At 40.6% G+C, this 18,531-nt stretch overlaps 3 protein-coding genes across 9 annotated transcripts in view; all 3 read left to right on the forward strand.

Moving 5' to 3' along the window:
- Window positions 1-30: 30 nt before the first annotated feature.
- On the forward strand, window positions 31-5,261 carry LOC135492332 (uncharacterized). The gene is made up of 2 exons (XM_064778735.1): window positions 31-2,816; window positions 3,438-5,261. The coding sequence occupies exons 1-2, from the start codon at window positions 456-458 to the stop codon at window positions 3,660-3,662; spliced, it is 2,586 nt and encodes an 861-aa protein (XP_064634805.1). The 5' UTR covers window positions 31-455; the 3' UTR covers window positions 3,663-5,261.
- Window positions 5,262-6,719: 1,458 nt separating this feature from the next.
- On the forward strand, window positions 6,720-12,245 carry LOC135492599 (condensin-2 complex subunit H2-like). Its single transcript, XM_064779148.1, has 13 exons — window positions 6,720-6,889; window positions 7,279-7,436; window positions 7,617-7,764; window positions 7,968-8,047; window positions 8,512-8,753; window positions 9,036-9,139; window positions 9,489-9,768; window positions 9,984-10,111; window positions 10,374-10,575; window positions 10,845-10,915; window positions 11,029-11,130; window positions 11,294-11,461; window positions 11,921-12,245. Exons 1-13 carry the CDS (start codon window positions 6,749-6,751, stop codon window positions 12,059-12,061), a joined length of 1,965 nt encoding a protein of 654 aa, XP_064635218.1. The 5' UTR covers window positions 6,720-6,748; the 3' UTR covers window positions 12,062-12,245.
- A 376-nt stretch (window positions 12,246-12,621) lies between these two features.
- Window positions 12,622-18,531, forward strand: part of LOC135492901 (serine/threonine-protein kinase BRSK2-like) — a 70,792-nt gene continuing 64,882 nt past the window's right edge. For all 7 annotated transcript variants that reach the window (XM_064779614.1, XM_064779616.1, XM_064779620.1 and 4 more), the window contains exon 1: window positions 12,622-12,803. In XM_064779614.1, coding sequence (XP_064635684.1) covers window positions 12,731-12,803 — 73 coding nt within the window. In that variant the 5' untranslated portion in view covers window positions 12,622-12,730. The remainder of the gene's footprint in view (window positions 12,804-18,531) is intronic.

An 18,531-nucleotide genomic window follows, 5' to 3' on the forward strand; every position in this document is an offset into this window, starting at 1 on the left:
GAAATCCTCCGTGAATATCATATTCTCAAAATTCATGAAAGACAACCGACATAAGACGATTCAGATCTGATTTACTCGAGAATGGAATCAACGAGGATACGCGATGATTGTTATATTGAAATGAAATGCTCCCAAGGCTGTGTTGAATGTCACCTTTATCATTATATTGACTTTATTTCTGCGAAAATGAGAACTTTTCCTGACGGATCCGTTCCTGATGTTGACGATTTTCTGAATCCATGGAAGCCAATGCATGGAAATGTACACACACCTGCTACGCATGGAACAGCTACGCCGCTTTGGCAGACATGGCAGAGATGACTGACCGCCCAGCGATGTGTTAGTACGCCCAACATGGACGCGATGTAGACATTTTACAGATATTCGTGTCATCTTTCTGTAGTCGACAAACTCTTTTAAACTTTAGTTTATTTCTACATTTCAATTTTGCCAAGATGCATGGCAAAAATAATTTCATTCCCGAAAATGATCGTCCCATATGTTCATTACTCGGTGTAGGAGGAAGCTCCAATAGTAATAGTGCAACTGCAACGAGTGGATATTCCACTGGTATGACAAGACTTTTCAAGAAGGTAGAGAGTGACGAGTTGGAATCATCTAATTTTGTTTCTCAAGGGAAACCAGGACTTCTACGATTAGATAGTACAGGAGAAACGATTGATTCGGGTGAACATTGGTACAAGATGCCGCCTCAAAATCAGAATCGTTCTCAGTCTGGTGTGCAGTACATCACGCAAAATATGCAACAGCAGCAACACCCCAACCGGCTTGACCGCAGTCCCACACCTACGAGATGTGGAAATAATCGATTTCACGCAGGACACAGTTCGTCGAATAATAGGAGTAGAGCACTTAGAAATAGAGGCTTTTTTCCTGGGAATAGTCTCATGACGAACTACGTTTCAGGTTACGGCAACTGTTCTCCCCATTACTCGCCAGTTCGTAGCTCACATCATTCTCAAACAGGTTACCCATTTCATCAATTCAACCCAATGACTTATCCACCCAACGCTGCCCTGATGCCCTTGGGCACGTCACGTTTCCGAGCACCAGTGTGTGGATACCCATCAGACTTGCCATATTTTTCTTACCACCCACCACAGCACTGGGTACAACAGTGTCCTGTGAACCCTTCACTATTTTACCAAGCCTATCCATTTATGCCAGGGAGAGATGCAAGTCATTTCCAGGGCAGGCCTCACAACCCTAAAGAAGATGCATGGTCTAGGCCTAGAGCTAGGTCTCGGCGTAAGGAAAAGGCTAAGAAAAGGTGCAGGAGCTCTGATGTTGGTAAATTGGCCGAGTCCCTTCAAAAGGTCATTGTGGGGAAGGAGGAGAAATGTCTTGGACTAAAAAGGACAACGTGCTCATCAAATTTGGATCATGAAGGCTCATTGTGTTGTGATAATAGAAATGCTGATATTGATAATGAAATTGGCCAACAAAATGTCAATTTTGAGATGGTGCCAAAACATTGTGAGGATTGTGTTGAAAGTCACAATGACGAAAACTGTGTGCTGGGTGTTAGTTCAGGAAATGATTTTGTCAGCACTGAAATTTCTGATGAAATTAGTGTGCAATCGGATAAACAATGTCCAGCTAATCTTAATTGTGGTGTGTCAAAGGTCACTGCTGGGCAATCTGCCAAAGCTGTAGAACATTGTGACCCAGTCACCTTTCTGGGGAGTAATGCCAATTGTTCTGAGGACAAATATGTGCCCAGTGACGTTAATGATTTTGATAGTGGTTTTTCTGACAACCAAACTAAGCCAAGTGTCCATGTTGAAAATTGTTCGGATGATGAAACTGGAGAACTCAAACTTGGTGACTCGCCATCAAAGCAGATAGAATCAGAACTTGCAGATTTTGATATTGTGCCTGAGAAATTTTGCAGTAAAGATGAAAAGAATTCTAACCCTTCCGCCGGCAGTTGTGCCGCATCAGACTTTGTCATCATTAAAAATGATGAGCAAGATAGCTTTATCTGTGCGTATAATATGGCCATTTATGAAACAGGTGGCACCACCGACGAACTTGTGTCAAAAGACTCCCTCAATTTGTCAGACTGTGCTCGCTCATTTTCTGTTCATGTTACAGAGTTGGAACATTTTGATAAAGATGGCCATCACTGCCACAAATCTGATGATGCTGCTCAACCTATTGATTGTCGGGACGAAACCCCGTCAATGTCCCGACCTCGAGGAGAAAACAGTGCATCTTGTAACCTTGGTGCTAAGCAGAAAAAGAAAAGCCGTCCATCCGCTAAAAAGCGAAAACGTATGAAGCAAAAGAAGGGAGTTATCAACGTCAGTATTTGTGACATTTCAGAGAAATTGACAGAAGACGAATCAGACTTGGATGTTTGTGAGAATGACAGTTCTGCAACAAAAATCCCAAACTCTCCCGCCAAGGGACGTTTTCGGACTGTGTCATTTATTCTGGGTTCGGACTCTGAGAGCGATGACTTTGATGTTGAGTTTGTCAAATCACCTCAAAATTCGCCACCGAAATCCTGTCCCAAGTTGCAATTTAATCTGCTGAGCTCTGAATCGGAGAGTGAAGATGAATCGGGATCAGACTCTGACTTTGAATCTGATGAAAATTGTACCGATTGGGCCCAAGATGTTCTTCTGGATTCGTTCTGCATCAGAGATCCTTACAGTCCATTCAGTTTCCAGCTGCAGTGTACGAGTATCCCAGTGAAGAAGTCGGCCTCTTCCCCCGAGATGTCACCACCGAATGCATTTGCCTTTGATGTCACTATCAAGAGGGCACTGGACCCCAGCAGGCATAGAGTAGGTACCCCTACCCCTCAAAGCATTCTTTTAATTGAAAATTCAAAAGAAAGTACCAGGGGCAATTGATTGGAGCTTTTCTCTGGGTCGGATCGAGGCATTCAAGAGAGATGGAACTGGAAGACCATGGGTTTTTTTTATCAAAGACTGCTCAGTTTCATGAAAAATAACAATACACTACAGTCTACTCTACACGTATATTGAAACTCTGAGAAATTACCATCAATACATTGTACCAAAATCAGTCAACAACAAGGATATTGCATCATTTCAGTACTCTGTAAAATCAATAAATCTAATCCATTTTTACACATGATCACTTCATTGATATTAATTGGAAAATCTTGTATGTCATGTGTGTTTTGAAAAGTATTTTTCTCCTTTGGCCTTGAGGCACAAATCCAGTTAATGCAGAGAGCAGCAGTTTGCAAAAGAGTATAAAAATCAATTTGAAACGCGAAATAATGACTTTCCAAAACATTTGTTGGCTTTGACTCACTATCGCTCGAAAATAATAATGTGGATAATAATTCTTAGAACATAATCAATGACATTACATGATTCTTGGTGCTACAGGTATACATATGATTCCAAAGTCATCCTTCATTTTGTTTCTTGCAGGTCTCCTTCGCTGTGGAAGAGCTCACCAAGATCATCGAGGAGGAAGAGGCACTCGCTCAGGCATTTCAAGAAGCTCGCAAAGGACCATGGGAAGAGTTGGCGCGGGATCGCCATCGTTTTGAGAGACGTATCGCAGACGTGGAGTGCAACATTGGTTACGTGTTTCAGTCTGAACACCGTAAGCGGATCTATGACCGGTTTTATGTGGACAATGCTTGCGCATGAACTTTAAATCGGTGTAAAGTGTTTCGCGATTCAAAATGTGCTAGAATACATTTTGATGTGTAATTTTATTGATTCTGTATATATTTTATGGTTTACCAGCAGGCTTGCAATCAGGTCTGCGAGACCCTATACATGTTTGTGGGTACCGGGCATTGTTTTAAAGTGGGTTAGAACGTCCTCAGGTGGACTTTTGAAAAGCTATGCGATTTGCTTTCCTTTTTAAAATTGAGCAATCCACTTTCACAGCGTAAACAGTTGGCTTACTCATATGATTGGTCAATCATGAGGTTCTCTGATTTGGGAATCCAGTCATGGTAATGGGTATGACTCACTGTGATCGTACTACATGTACTCAAGATATTTGTGATTTATTTGGCTAATAATATTTGCAGAGGCCAACAACAAAGAAGTGTGTCGGAGCATGACATGTTGGCATACTTTTTTTCCAGCATACAGGTCAAAATAAGAAAAACGAAAGACTGATTTAAAAGTTGGGAAAATAAGCTGGTCTTCAGGTGATCCTGGCCTACAAATCTTAGTTACTGTGAAAATAATCGACTTTATGTATATTTCCTGATATGATATTCGTGCACAACTTTGAATGATTTGGCAATATCGAAAAATCTGTAGAAAGTTCCCAAGTTTTTGTCGTCCAATTGAGAATCAATTTCTTGTTGACTTACAGTGAATGCCTCGGCATACACATGTGTTACGTTTTCACTCAGTTTATACGTAGCCTAGCAACACAAACTCTACTGCTACTATTTACCCTGAGGCGTAGACATGATATCTGAAGCCAGTTGCATCACCTCGCATCAATGAAGTTTCATCATCTGCGTGATACTGTTTTCAAAAAGAAACAATAATCGATTATTGTTTATGGTAGTTTTTTTGTGCTGATTTTGATAGTTATATTGAGATAGTCTATTGGAAGCTGATGTAATAGGTGAATTTAACAAAGCGAATTATTGGTACAGGGATCCTAATTGGCTTTCTCTTATATAAAACTTTTAAAATTCGACTTCATTTGGCTGTTTACATTCCAGTTTTAAACACCTTGTTTTGTAACTCTGCTTAATACTAATACTTACAAAATATTCAAACAGTTTTACTATACTTCTGGAGGTTAGAATATGCCCATTTTACGACAAATAAAACAAGGAAAAAGGAAAAAAAGTTGATTTTAAACTAGATACATGAAGAAATTCTTTATGATACACTGCTGTATGTCACGGTTTTATGCCGAATGGCATGGCACTCTGTTGCAAAGTTAGGCCATCTCCAACATTGCGTCATGCAAAAGATATACATGTACAGTACATGTATGCATAAGCCAGGTGTTTGTGACAAAGTTAAATAGCCCTGCCCATGTAAATGTTGTTATTGCACTACAGTAACAGGCAAGTCAACAATGCAGATGCGGTTCTTGACCTACATTAGCTATAAACTGACGTGATCGACACAGGTGGATTTTCGGCTTGACAGTGGTTAGTGGAGTTTTATAGTACTGTCTAATGCTTGGATTTGTCTATCATTTCCATTATATGGAATATTTTTATAATCGGAAACTAAAATAAACAATTTTAATTGCATTGAAAATCTGAAGTTGTTTTTGTCATTCAATTTGTGCTTTTTACTTGATTGTCTGAAAACTATATAAAGACATAGATCTGACACAGAGGGTTTATCTGGATATTGTATTTTCATTGGTGGTGTTGCCAATCGCTGTGTCACATTCCAAGACTGTTGAATTTGCCATTGACAGTTGTCATTCATAGAATCCATTCCAGAGCCAAGATTTGATTATTTACTCAGAATTATTGGTCAAATGCCAGAAGTGGGAGAAGAGTAGGGTAGAATATCACAATGCCATGAAGGTTATTGACTACCAGGACAGTATTAACCCTACGTGAGCGAGTGCATGAAGAATGGCATTATCTTCATTAACTTGCTGGAAGAGGACAGTTGACAACATAAGGCCATGGGAATGAATAATCCGGTTTATCGTCCACCGCCCACATGCCGTTTTAACTACAGTCCCCAAATTTTTTGGATTTTGAAAATTTTGAAAAACTGCAGTCGTCGTCCGTCGTCGTCGTCACAGTTATGTGTAATTCAATAGTGCCAGTTTTTAGTAGATGTGGCAGAAGTATGCAACACTTTGAATTGAAAATACTTTTGCAGAAGTAAACCAGTGCTTCCATTTGCCACATTTGCCCCCCCCCCCCCCCCCAATAAGTCCCGAGACCACAATATATAATATTCTGGTTCTTCGATTTGCCGCTAGGGTTCTGTCATTTTAAGAAAATTGCGCCTGATTCAAAATGGCCGAAAAACAAAAAAAGTAAAAACTGGTCCCAAATGTTCTTGATTTTTCACGTAATCAAACCACCTTTGAGACAATAAGATTGCCAAACAACTTTTGAGGTTGGTAAATTGTTTTAAATTGGAGTACTTTATGTTTTCCGTTAGATATTTATGTCAGTAGGCCTAAGTCTCCTTTTATTTTTCATGTGGAAAATATGTGATATACGTATACGTAATGCCGAATTTCGGATGCGTTTATTATCGGACACTCACAATCATTGACTAACAATAGACCATGTCCGAAAGTCGACGAGCGGGTAACAACAAACATTTATGCGTCTTGACAGCGCATCATGCTGTGCATGGACATGATTGTCCATTTGTTATTCCCCACGCATGTACGTTTTACGGAAAGTAGGTGGTCTTCCGCCAGTGAGTGAGTACCAGACCGGTACAATCAATATGCCTGACCGTTGGGTATCGGCTGTTATGTAAGACCAAAGGCTGACAAGGCCAAGGATCGAAGGGAATGCTTCAGCTGACGCCATGTCTATGAGCATTAATTAAAACTAACAATAATAAAGTACTAAAGTAGCATCGGGATTTGTCTTTTATTTCTCAGTGAATAATGTTGAAATCCTATATTTTCATCTTCTCTACATGTTGTTACATGTTTAAAATAACTTCATACCCAGTATTTTGTTTGCAGGTAAAAGACTCTCTTCTTTTCAAAAAAATCAAAGAGTAGAGCCCTCCAAAAAGGCTGAATACTTATCGAAATGGTGATACCAGCCTCCCAGGCTTCACAAGGACAGGGTGACACAGATCACAGATTTTCTTATCTTCTTCGTCCTATCCGAGACTTGGCAAAAAATTGGAATGTGGACATTGCGCATGAACTGGAGGATTTCTTAGATGAGGTAAGAAAAACTCTTTGATTGGGAGGGAGGGGGGCTGACTAATTGGTAAAGATGTTTGCTTCGAACAACTTTATCCTAATATTCATGTACTATCGTATCACATTTGTGACCATGATGCATACCTGTCACTACTGACTTCATTTGGAAAAACCACTTGTCAGGGACTGGCTCATTCAGCCTAAAAGTGCTGGTTACTTAACACTCACCCTGTCACAAGAAGAGTGTCCACAGAAGATGAATTATTTACGATGTATTCAGTGAGAATGTTGAACTGTAGTAGAGATGTCACTTGGATGCCAAACTGAAAGTGATATGATGTAGGATTCCCTGACAAGTGCTTTGGTTTCTGCTGTAGCCTTGTCGTTTTACTAATTCGGTCTCACTTGCAGGTCGATCAAATCAGTATATCCTTCGATGGCGGCTCAACCATCATGAACTTTGCTGAGGCAGCACTGCTTGTCCAGGGTTCTGCGTGTGTCTACAGCAAGAAGGTCGAGTACCTGTACTCCCTGGCGTACCAAGTCCTCGACCTTGTCAGCTGTAAAAAGTAAGTTTTAAGTTCAGTTACAATTAGTACCTGAATGCTGCACTCCTTGGCATATCAAGTCCTTGATTTTGTCAGCTGTTTCAAAGTTTAAACTCCCACAAGGAATTTTAAACTTAAATGACTTGCTTATTTCCAATGGATGTTTATGCTCTTTCTTACGCACACCAATCCCGTTTACAGAAAACTAAACCAGAAGGCATCTGTTGATAGGCAAGGAAATGATAAGGACACAACATTCCGTAATGATGTGGAGGAGGACTTCTTATCTCTTGATGACATCACAGAACATGGCAATACAGACCTCAAGAGAGGCATCGATGGGAAAGCGGTAAGTTGGCCTTTTCTGTTTAAGAGTGTTCAAACAGATACTGTTTTCTGTGACGTCCAAGAAATATAAGAGGCTACTTCTGGGGGATGTTCAATGCTTTGAATTCATGAAGCAAAAATCAACCCAGCCTGGTGGTATGCCCCCAAATTATACTGTACCTTCAGCGATGTATTGTAACGATAATAAATTGTTGACTTTCACAGACAATTCAAGACTTGCCGAATACACCTTTGGTTCTAATCAAGCTGGATGCTGATATGAAGGGAGAGAATTCATTACTAAGGTTGGTATGACTCTTTCTTTCATAAGGCCAAGGAAAATTGACAAATTGATTCTTGTCCCTGCCTGCCTAGATTTGGCCAACCGATGAAATTTGTTATTTTCTCTATCACATTTTACCACAACTATAGAACGCAGATGAATTACATCAGACCACACATACACAGCCCATGCTGACACTACTATTGTCATAGGAGAATGATTTCTAATGATATTTATTCTACATAAGTTGTAGTGTGTGTTGGAGGGAGACATCCGTCCTTAGGGCATGATGGGGCATGATATGGACATATTTTCCCTTGAAATATGTCGACTCGGGCATCTACCATTACTGAATGATATAAAAATTGGCCAATTTGGTGTGCGTTTTCGGGACACCTGAAGGGTACATTTTTAAAAAACCACTCCTTTATGACACAAACTATTTCTTTCAATCCTCCTCATACTAGATTTTACACTTTTCTTCAGTCGAAAAGGTGAAGTTTTAGGCAATAAGAATGACTTCAAGATGAATACTTCCAACCTTCACATGACTGGCACCATGATGTTAGACTTGACACACCTTGCTCTCCTGGAGGCTACCATACGACACACGTTTACAACGCCGCAGACGTTATTACAAGAAGATCAGGAGATAAACCGGAGTGGAGCGATAGATATGGATGTGTTGCTAGGTGATCCGACCATAGAACCCATGGATGCTCAAAACGGTAATTACCATAGCAGTGATAGTGTTAGCGTGCCAGAGAGTTGGCCCTCCTTTATTTGTAGTAATCTTTGGGAAATTGTCCCTAAAAACTATAGGGCACCCCCACTTGTTATCTGTAGATATACCTGCACAGATGTTTTGCTATTTGCCTGCTAAAGGTTCTCTCTACATTTTCTTGTACTCTCTTGTTTGGGAAAAGAATTCTGTTTCATAACTGAGAGTTACAGGTGCACTAAAATGTGTCATTGTATGTCTTTCATTTTAACATGCTCATTCATTGCAGACAGTGCATGCGGCGATGACCTTGGAGGCTTTGACGATGTTGATGGCATTGCAGAGGAAAATCCGATAGTTCTGGTGGCAAACGTTGTCACAGATGAAAAGCAGGTACACTATCATATCCTTTACAGACTGTGGGTTTTACCTGCACAATGCATGATAGTTTTAATTTAAAACGATCATCTGGTGAGGTTAGAATCATGATGTTGGCCTTCTGTTTTTCAAGATGTTTGGACTATTGCCACTTCAGCGTACTGACCCTAATGTTTGACGTCGTCTATATTCTCATAGATGGCATTCAAATAGTCTATATGAGATGTCTGATTAGAGGCATTTGATCTCAGGGGAGAAGCTCTTCCAGTACTGTGCTTAACCACGATTCCATCATTACAACATGAAATCCATTAATTCTTTCCTTTGAATATCCTGGTATACCATTTTCTCGTCTCTTTTATAGGAAGGACAAGAGCAAATGATGCGCAGATCCGAAAGGACAAAAAAACAAGTTGTATTATTTGAGGAACGACGGCCACTAAAAATTGTCCATAATCACTGGGACAACCAGAATCCCCACTCGGATATTGTCCAAGAGAAAAAATTTAACAAAAAGTCTAAAACGATCAAAGTGCCGCCGGAACTGGCTCAGGATACTGCCAAACGAAAACGTAAAAAGACGCCGGCTCTTCCTGCCAAGGAAAACAAACTGCCACCACTAGGAGAATTTGTTGCAACTGCATGTAAGTACACATAAAGGACTTGGAATCTTCACTTTCCCAAAAATGATGTGGGGCCTGTTCAAGTCCAAGTTTGCGAGCGTCTAACGGAAGCCCTGGCGGGGACCTTCTTACCTTGTCTCACCCTGTCTAGTTGAGCGTTGTATACAAGCTTGGTGTTTTTCTCTGAAGGCAATGTGATGAGGGCCAATTTCAATCATTGTGTCTTTCTTTTCTAGTCTTCTCTCACTCCTCCAAGTTCCCAAGAAATCCTCTGAAGGTTCCATCCTACCCAGAGTTTGAGACTCTCTACTGGGAAGAATACAAGAAAAGACAGACCATGCACAGAAAAGAAGCAAAGATGTTGGTAGGTGTCTTGGGTGCAACTGATCTCGATATAACTTTTTTGTCAGTCACGCATTTTGAGCCATTAACCACTGTACTACGAGAAGTTCTTTGACATTGTTTAGTTGGTTGTGGCTTTCTACAGCATCATTTGCAATGACGTGAATAAACCTGATGCATTATGTTGTACATTGCATTATGAAATGTTTAAAAACCTCATTGATAAATTCATTTTAAAGACTGCGAGCCAACCAACCATTCACTGGGATAATGATTTCTTTCAGGTTCAACAAGGCCGATTCGACGAACTTGAAGACTTGGAAGATGAGGATATCGCACCACAGCCAGGACTCGGAGATGGAGCTGCAGATGATGATGATGACAACGATAACTATGGATTCGACCAACCAGTCGATCCATTCCCTGATGATGTCCTCGGCCTTTTGGATGACGGGCCAGAGTATGAGGATGCTGTCAAGGGATCAGGTAAGTTGGTGCAGTTCAACTGACAGTTACTGGAGCCTCATAGCGTATTGGTTGAGACTGCTTGCTACCACATAGTAGGGCTCGGGGGAACCTAGGATTGTATTTCTGGATGAACAAGCGTGGATTTCAAGCTGATGTCTGCGTCGGGGCAAGCAAAAGTATACAAACTTTTCACTTTTTTTCCAGATCTGTGTCTCTTTATTGAGCACTGATGGAAAAACTACTGGGTTAAGCTTAAAAGCAGATAATATTCTCTGTTTTGCTTTCAGGGTTTGAGTATTCAGCTACACAGAATACATCCTTGGTAAAGACATATGAAGATTTGGTCAGACAACACGTGGTATGTATTTGAGTATTCTTTGGTGATTTCATATTTCAAGCTATAACAATATGGTAAAGGAATTCAAACAAACCTTTTAAACAATTTTCACATTTTTTTCCATCATCTTTCAGGAGAGTTATATCAGCAGTGCTCAGCAATATGCCCAGATTACAGAGCTGTCTCGGCGAGTCAGTGAGTGGGAAGAAAAAATATTACCAAAATTAGAACAGGAGGTGAGCTTTTGAACAAAAATTGTTGAAAATTCCAATTCCGTCATTTATACCATCATTCTCACACAAATGTATATCCAGCTTTCACTTTTATCAGTGCACAGAGCAGTGTCTCCCCCTGTTTCTTTGGCATCGTCGTTAAAACTTTTATGTTCCATTTCTCTAGGAGGAGAACGGTGTGTTCGACATCCATCGTTACGGGTCATCCGTCTTGGACTCCTTCTGTGAGGACGACTCGCCTTTTGGAGAAGACGAAAAAATGCCGTTCCGTTATATTGCGCAGGGGAAGAACGTTCCAGATGTGTGTCGGTTGTTTGCTGCTACTCTGCAGCTGGTAAGTTCTTTGTTTACAGTATGCTGTGAAAGGTTTTTGGAGAACAACTTTGCAGGGTTCAATGCTTTTCATCAAATACTCTAATTTCACCAATCTAAGATCATTTCTGAACGTGCCAGTCAAAGTTATTATTCAAATTGTCACTCGATGCCGTTCAGCATTTTAAAGTTTAATAACCAATGAGATGATGACATCAAGTTTTCCGATAGACATGACGTCATGCTTCCTGAATGAAGCAGTCGCGGGTCAACGAATTTGGAGTTCCCAGTTACCGATTTAAGAGTTACATACATACACTTCAGCTGCTACCTATTCATGTTCCTGAGTTAAGAGACTGGAGTACACTCCAGCTGTTTAGAAGAAGACAACTTCTCTGCATCTGCAATTTCTGCTATGAGCTGTTTTCATTCATGTCGAATGGACTGTGTATTTAGTTAGTAAAAGTGATTTTTTCTTCAGGCAAACAACTACAATGTAGAGATTGTAACTGAAGGCTGTCTGGACGAAGGCATTGATACCATGGCTTTGCGGTTACTCTCGACGAACCGCCACCATGAGGCACTCCAGGGATACAGGGCGCCATCTATAGAAGAGTTCTGAGTGAGATTTACAGCTGGAATTGCAATGTTGAGAATTTATGATCATTGCTAATGAACAATACATTTGCTCTTGAAACAAGGCTTTTGACTTGAGGTCCCAACAATACAGTCTTTTGTTATGAATAAATAGGTCATCTACTGTATATTGAGTTTATGACTTTGCATGCAGTCATGCATGTCCTTGGACTCAGTTTGTTACTTTTGTATATGTAATCTGTATGATAAAGATATTAAGTCAATATTTGTCTCTTGTTATTATTGGTCTTCTGCCTTCACTGTCAAGCTGGACATGCCAAAACTGTCGCCTGTCAATCAATTCATGCACATTTTCAACTCAGAAGGAGGCATATTTTTGACCTGCTGTGAGGATGATATTATATATATGTGCATCCCCACATTGATGATAATCATTGAGATTCCTGGCTTCATTTCAATTCTTCAGTCCTGAATAGATGTGATGGATATATAATCTGTGGTTGCTTTTGGTTTTGAGAAGGAAAAATGTTGATCAGTTCCATCTTTTCACACCAGGTGCCGCACCGCAATAAACATCATGGCGGATTGACATCTCAAAATTTATTTTCATGACGGATTATAATGATAATTTCGGGACAATTTCGCATGGTTTTGCCTTAACGTCTAACGTGCATAGGGATTATAACCTGGAAAAATGTCTCATCATAAAGACGAACAATATATTGGGCCTTATCGGCTGGAGAAGACGCTTGGAAAAGGGCAGACAGGTAAAAACACCCAAATCATCTGATAGTCAATAGCTGTATACACTGTATTCTGCTATGTCAATATGTACACTGTGTGTAATGCTACATGGAGCTAATGTCAAGATAATTCTCTTTGTATGCATGTATTGAAATTGTTTAAAATTGCATTGTTAAATTCATAATAAGAATAATTCACAGATATCATTATGCTTTTATTGAATGAAGTCGAAAGTGATGTTAATGATTTTTTTTATTCATTGATTCCTCGACCTCGCTGCTAGCGGGCGCTCTCCATGGTGTTGATGAGGATGATTCATCGCTGTCCACGATAAGATGTGTAGCCTGAATTATTGCTGCTGGGGAATATGCCAGAGCACATCATCGTTCAGAACTGTCTATCATGTACATTAGAACCTCTCTATTAAAGTCGGTCTATACCCATGCGTGGTACAAAACTGCCCAACTGATGACAATGATTAAAGAAAAGGCCAGTCCTGCTATTCTATTGTTAATTTCTGGCAGGTCATAACCAGTCCGTGTATAATGTAGTAATTTTAATCACCACACTGGATATGATATAAAAAATTTTAACTTCGCTCCGTGCTCGGGTATGACTGCATGGTAATTGGTATTGGCATGTGGCTCTGTACCAATGCAGAGGGTGTTGCATCATTGATGCTGTCAATATTAATTGTGTTGATTGGTCTGTCACAATATTATCATTCTTACTTATAATTCTTTGTAATGTTGTGGGTGGGCCATAGGGTCCAAGAGGTTTGCTTTCCCTACTTGAGTAGTTGGAGTCATAATCTGGGAAAACTTCCGTTGAGATTTTTGCAGGTTTATACTTTGAAGCGTCCATGCAACGTCTATCTTGGGGTCTCCCCTATCCACCATGAGTCAACCTTGCTGATGTGAGATCCATCACTTTTTATGGGGATATGGCATACAATAATTGGGATACCAAAATTCCCAGGGATGATCAGTGCTGTAATCATCATCATAACTACAAAATGTACCTGATGAAGTTGAACTTGAGGCCAACTGGCATTCCTGTTGGTTATTGGCACTTCTGGCAAATCACCAACCGAAGGTGGTACAAACATTCACAGTATTTTTCCTGTTTGGTTTGATATTCAGGTACTTGTGTTATAAAAATACCAAACTGGCAGTCCTTGGTTGTCTAAAATCAAGACTGCTAGTGGAGACTAAAAATGTAGACTAAAACCCAAGGCACTAGCAGAAGTTTGAGGTCTGTCAACCAAGGAACTTTAGCAAGGTGTTCCTTTCTAATCTAAAAGGTCTCACAATGAACATTTGCCATCAAATGAAACGCACTGGCTCTTGGTTGCGGACCAAGAACCTGGGCTTAATGTATTTCCGCTGTGTCATTGATGATAGCCTTTACCAATGCCTTTGAGAAATTCATGTCAGAATATTGCTGATTTTGCTTATTTATTAAGTTTAAAATCATATCTTCTTTATTTTCATACTGACATGAGTGATATAGCAGGTGATTGCATGGGCCTAAAAGTTGTCCTCCCTGACAGTTACTGCCAGTTGATATACAGCTATCAGACTGCATCATTGAATTATTCATTCTGCTATAAGGAGGAAGGGGTGAATGATTGAGAGAGCTACTGGTTGTGAATCATGTCGGATGAATCACGCTTGTTGCATGAATGATTCTATTATTCTGCATCTCAAATCAAGATTGCGCTCGCTGCAAACAAGTTGCTGTACATGTCATGACCCGATAGAGAGACACGTGCGGGTTACTAGCAAAGTGGTAATATCACAAGCCGGGTTGGCAAAACTGTCTGAGGGATAGAACTCTGGTGTCTTTATTCAGGTTTTTCAAATACTCCTTCGTTGCTTTGTATGATGTACTAAAAGTATACTGTCGTCAACAAAACTCATGGGGTCAAAATAAACAATCTGGCCTAATTGTACCCATTCTGGGTGCTCCTGGTTTAGAGCGAATCAAAAACAGGATGCAGGACTACTGGCATGACTACATACCCCACTTGATTGTATTCCATGGTGGAGAGAAGCAACGTGTGTGGTAAAGTTCTTGCCCAAAGTGGTGGATCTCTCAGGGAGTGCCCTCAGACCATCATTTTAAAGCTCTGTGTTGACTGGACTGCGCCCCATTACCCAAAATTCTGGACACGCCACTGTTGTCCATGGACGTAGTGACGCCAGTTTTAAGGACAACGTCCTGAAATATTTCTTAGAGCACTCGAATAAACACACAACCTTCTGCATAGTTTCCTCCATCATAGCAGCTCAGCCTTTTCTTGCATGCTGGGTGCTGACATGTCCATGCCTGGCATGAGGCCCTCAGTAACAACTCTGCATCAAATGCGTCACGGTCTTCTCATCATCGATGCAAATTGCCTTGTAAAAAAGCTAGTCTTGGTGGATTACTCAGCCATTAGACAACACGCAACAGCCACTACTTGAGGGTGATGTGTTTGGGGAGATGGGTAACGGTCTCTGTAGCACAATTTGACACTGCTACCATTGGCAACAGTTGCTATGACAATATCATTTAAAGTCACTATAAATATGAAATGAAATTGGCTACTAGTAGTAGTAGTTTCTTCGGGTAAAATGAAATAGTGCTGCCCAAGTTTGCTATAACGTTAAGGACCATAAGGGTTCAGAAAGGTCTTGGAAATGATGAGACAGCTGCCTAGGAATTGTTTCTTTGAAATGGTCTTGGCAACACACCTTTGAAATGATCTGAGGAGGCTGGTTTTTGATATGATTAAGAGAGGCAAAGGGACTTGGAGATGTTGTTGCTATGGTCGAGGAGATAGATTTCGGAACTGAACAGGAGAAACATCAGAGGTTATGCTTGATGATCATCCTGAGAAAAAGCATGTACCCAGATCGTTGAGTTCTAATCATTCGTCCCGTCAGCGATCACCTCACCAATAAACATCGCCAGCAGCAAGGTTTCATCGATCATTTGGCTTCCTATGTTTGTTTCCCCTCCCATTATCATTGCATCTCACACAGGTCCTATGGCCGCTTGTATTATCGTGATGTCTTTGCCAATATTGGCTGCCGTCATGTACTCTAATCTATCACCAGCCTTGACCTTTCGGGGATGGCTCCGGTAATTATATGATGATGGAGGATGGCTCTATTTCAAATTGCTTCGATAAGCAATGTGACTGTATGATAATGCAAAATGAGATGAATACAAATGAGGTACTTCTTCAAACCTTAAATCTACGAAAGCCATTTTTTCAAATACCATGTAGAATCTCTTTATCAAGAACACCCTCGGGACTGACAGATAATGTCATTGATAGAGAGGTGTCCTGATTACAGAGGTCAAATTGAATTGAAACGACCCACTTGGGATGAAAGCAGTGTCCCTAATGGAGAGGGTGTCCAACTGCTAACAGACGAGTCTGCTAATGGTGACTCCACTGTAGTATTCATAAGTATCACCTGGGCGTCACCATGGGGGGTCCGAAGAGGTGTTCAAAGCTGGACTGCAAGACCAGGCCAGCATATATTGAAGTGAAGGTAATCAATATTTGACGGTGGTCTCTTGGTTTGAGTAGATCCTCTCCAGATGTGGTGCCAGTCGAATATCGTTTGCCATGAATATTTGATGTGGCTACGGTACAGGAATAATCATTGTTGTCCCATTTACACAAGGTATCAATATTTCTGCCGGTGTATTGGTGTAGTGGTTTCTGACTGCTGTGGTCAAGCAGGTTCAGCTGTATATGTCATGACTAACGATGGTCATGAAATAACATGGTGTTTGTTTGGGAATCTGGAGGAGAGTGGCTCCCTCAGCCTTAGCCGGCAACCAGTCCTAGAAGATATGGAAGAACGAATGACAAAACCAGGGTAGATGTCCAAGAATGCCTGTCAAACCAGGGTTTATAATGACGGCTTGACAAACACACACCAACCACTTTAAAAATGGCAGTTAAAATGTTTACTGTAGAACAACTTGTCGGATATTGCTGCAGCCTGTGGAAAGAAAATAATTTTATACAAAATTACATTGTTGGACTTGACTGCTACTTAATTTAATTTCATCCATCAATGTCACGAGACAAGATTTTTTTCACAAAAATCGTGCACACTACATAAATTAGAACCCGTACCTTGGTGGTAGACATACTTCGATATTTTAAAAAACGAGAAGGGTGGAGTTGGAAGCAGACGTAATGAGGGTGACTCAGTTATTGATTTTACTCCAGGTAATTATAGGGTAGGTTGCACCGAGCTGATGGAGTAGACAGTTACCATCATCGAGATATTGGTCTGCAATTGTACCTGAGGATGATTTTGTCAATAAATGGTCCATCGATGGGTGGCTGTCTCCCTCTGCAATATTTTTCTTATGAAATGATGAGACTTTTATCAATATTTGCAAATAATAGCTAGGTCTCTCCTCCAATTATGCATAAATAAGGTTTGATGACTGTTCCAGGTTCGTCGATGATAGCCGGGCACCTGGTAAAAAACTCGGCTGAAAATGTCTGTGTACCTGGCTTGGCAAACGTTATAATTAAGTTATAAAAAGTATTCAATAACTATGTAACAAGTATTAACGAACATTGTAAAGGAGTCGGATTCTGGACCATTTTGTGTAATTTACTGCCCAAAGAAAAACAGAATTGTCCTCTTAAGTTGTGATTGTACCCCCTCTTGCGAAAATATTAGGCTCGCAAATGTAGATGGTCATTCCCAGCCTTAAAATTGTGACCATTTCCTATACGAAAGTATGAACCAGGCAGATTCTGTCCTCAAGATATTGATAAGTGTGATCGTACCTGAGGGCACATGGTCATGCTGTCTAGACATCCCATAAAGAGAGTGTCTAGTCTTCAGCTGATCTGAGTGAGTGGAAGCTATGTTCATATCCACCAAGAAGGTGGATAACTATTCACGTCTCCTTTGCTTCTCATCAAGCTCACCATCTCATTCTAAAAACTCCCGTGCGGCGTCTAGATAGCTGCTGGTCTGATCTGACAATGGACATCGTGTAATTATCATTGATCCATCTCAGTTGCCATGGTGATCAAAAACATTCATCAGATATTGATAGATAAGGTTGGTGTGGAAAGCTAGGTTTTGAAGAACATGTCCAGTTTTTGGCTGACTTGAGTGAATTACTTCTTTTTCATATCAATGAAAGACGATGAGTACTTGGAATTCAGTCTCACTCATCAGGCATAGTATATTTTAAGTGTATATGACCACCACATGTCTCCTCCTGACCTATAGTGAAGCTTGTTTATAACTTGATGAGTACAGTGGATGTCAGGTCCTCACCAGGTTTAGTGACATACATGTACAGTACAGTCTGGCAGAACCCTTGAAAAGAGAGAATTACCGGTGTCTGGTTGACCCCAGGACAAAAGTGCCTTACCGAGTTCCTGCAATATGCTGTTTGGTGGACAGAAAATGTTACAGCAATATTAACTCCCACATCTGTACGCACACTCTATGGAGGTTCTTCACGTGACGTTTTGACAGCCACCTGCCAATGCATTTCCTTTACATCGTGACCACGTGTGACGGCCAATATGGCAGTGCAAAACAATTGGCAACGTCATCATGTGACGTCAGTGAAGAACCTCAATAGGGAGGAAAACAAACGTATAGATTCACAGTAGTAAGATCAGACATTGGTAGTTAATAAAGAAATAAATTGCGTAGTAGCAAAGTATAGCCACCCCCCTCCCCCCTCTCCCCAAACAGGCAT

The sequence above is a fragment of the Lineus longissimus genome, chromosome 8 (assembly GCF_910592395.1).
Source record: "Lineus longissimus chromosome 8, tnLinLong1.2, whole genome shotgun sequence".
Classification (NCBI taxonomy): Eukaryota; Metazoa; Nemertea; class Pilidiophora; order Heteronemertea; family Lineidae; genus Lineus; species Lineus longissimus.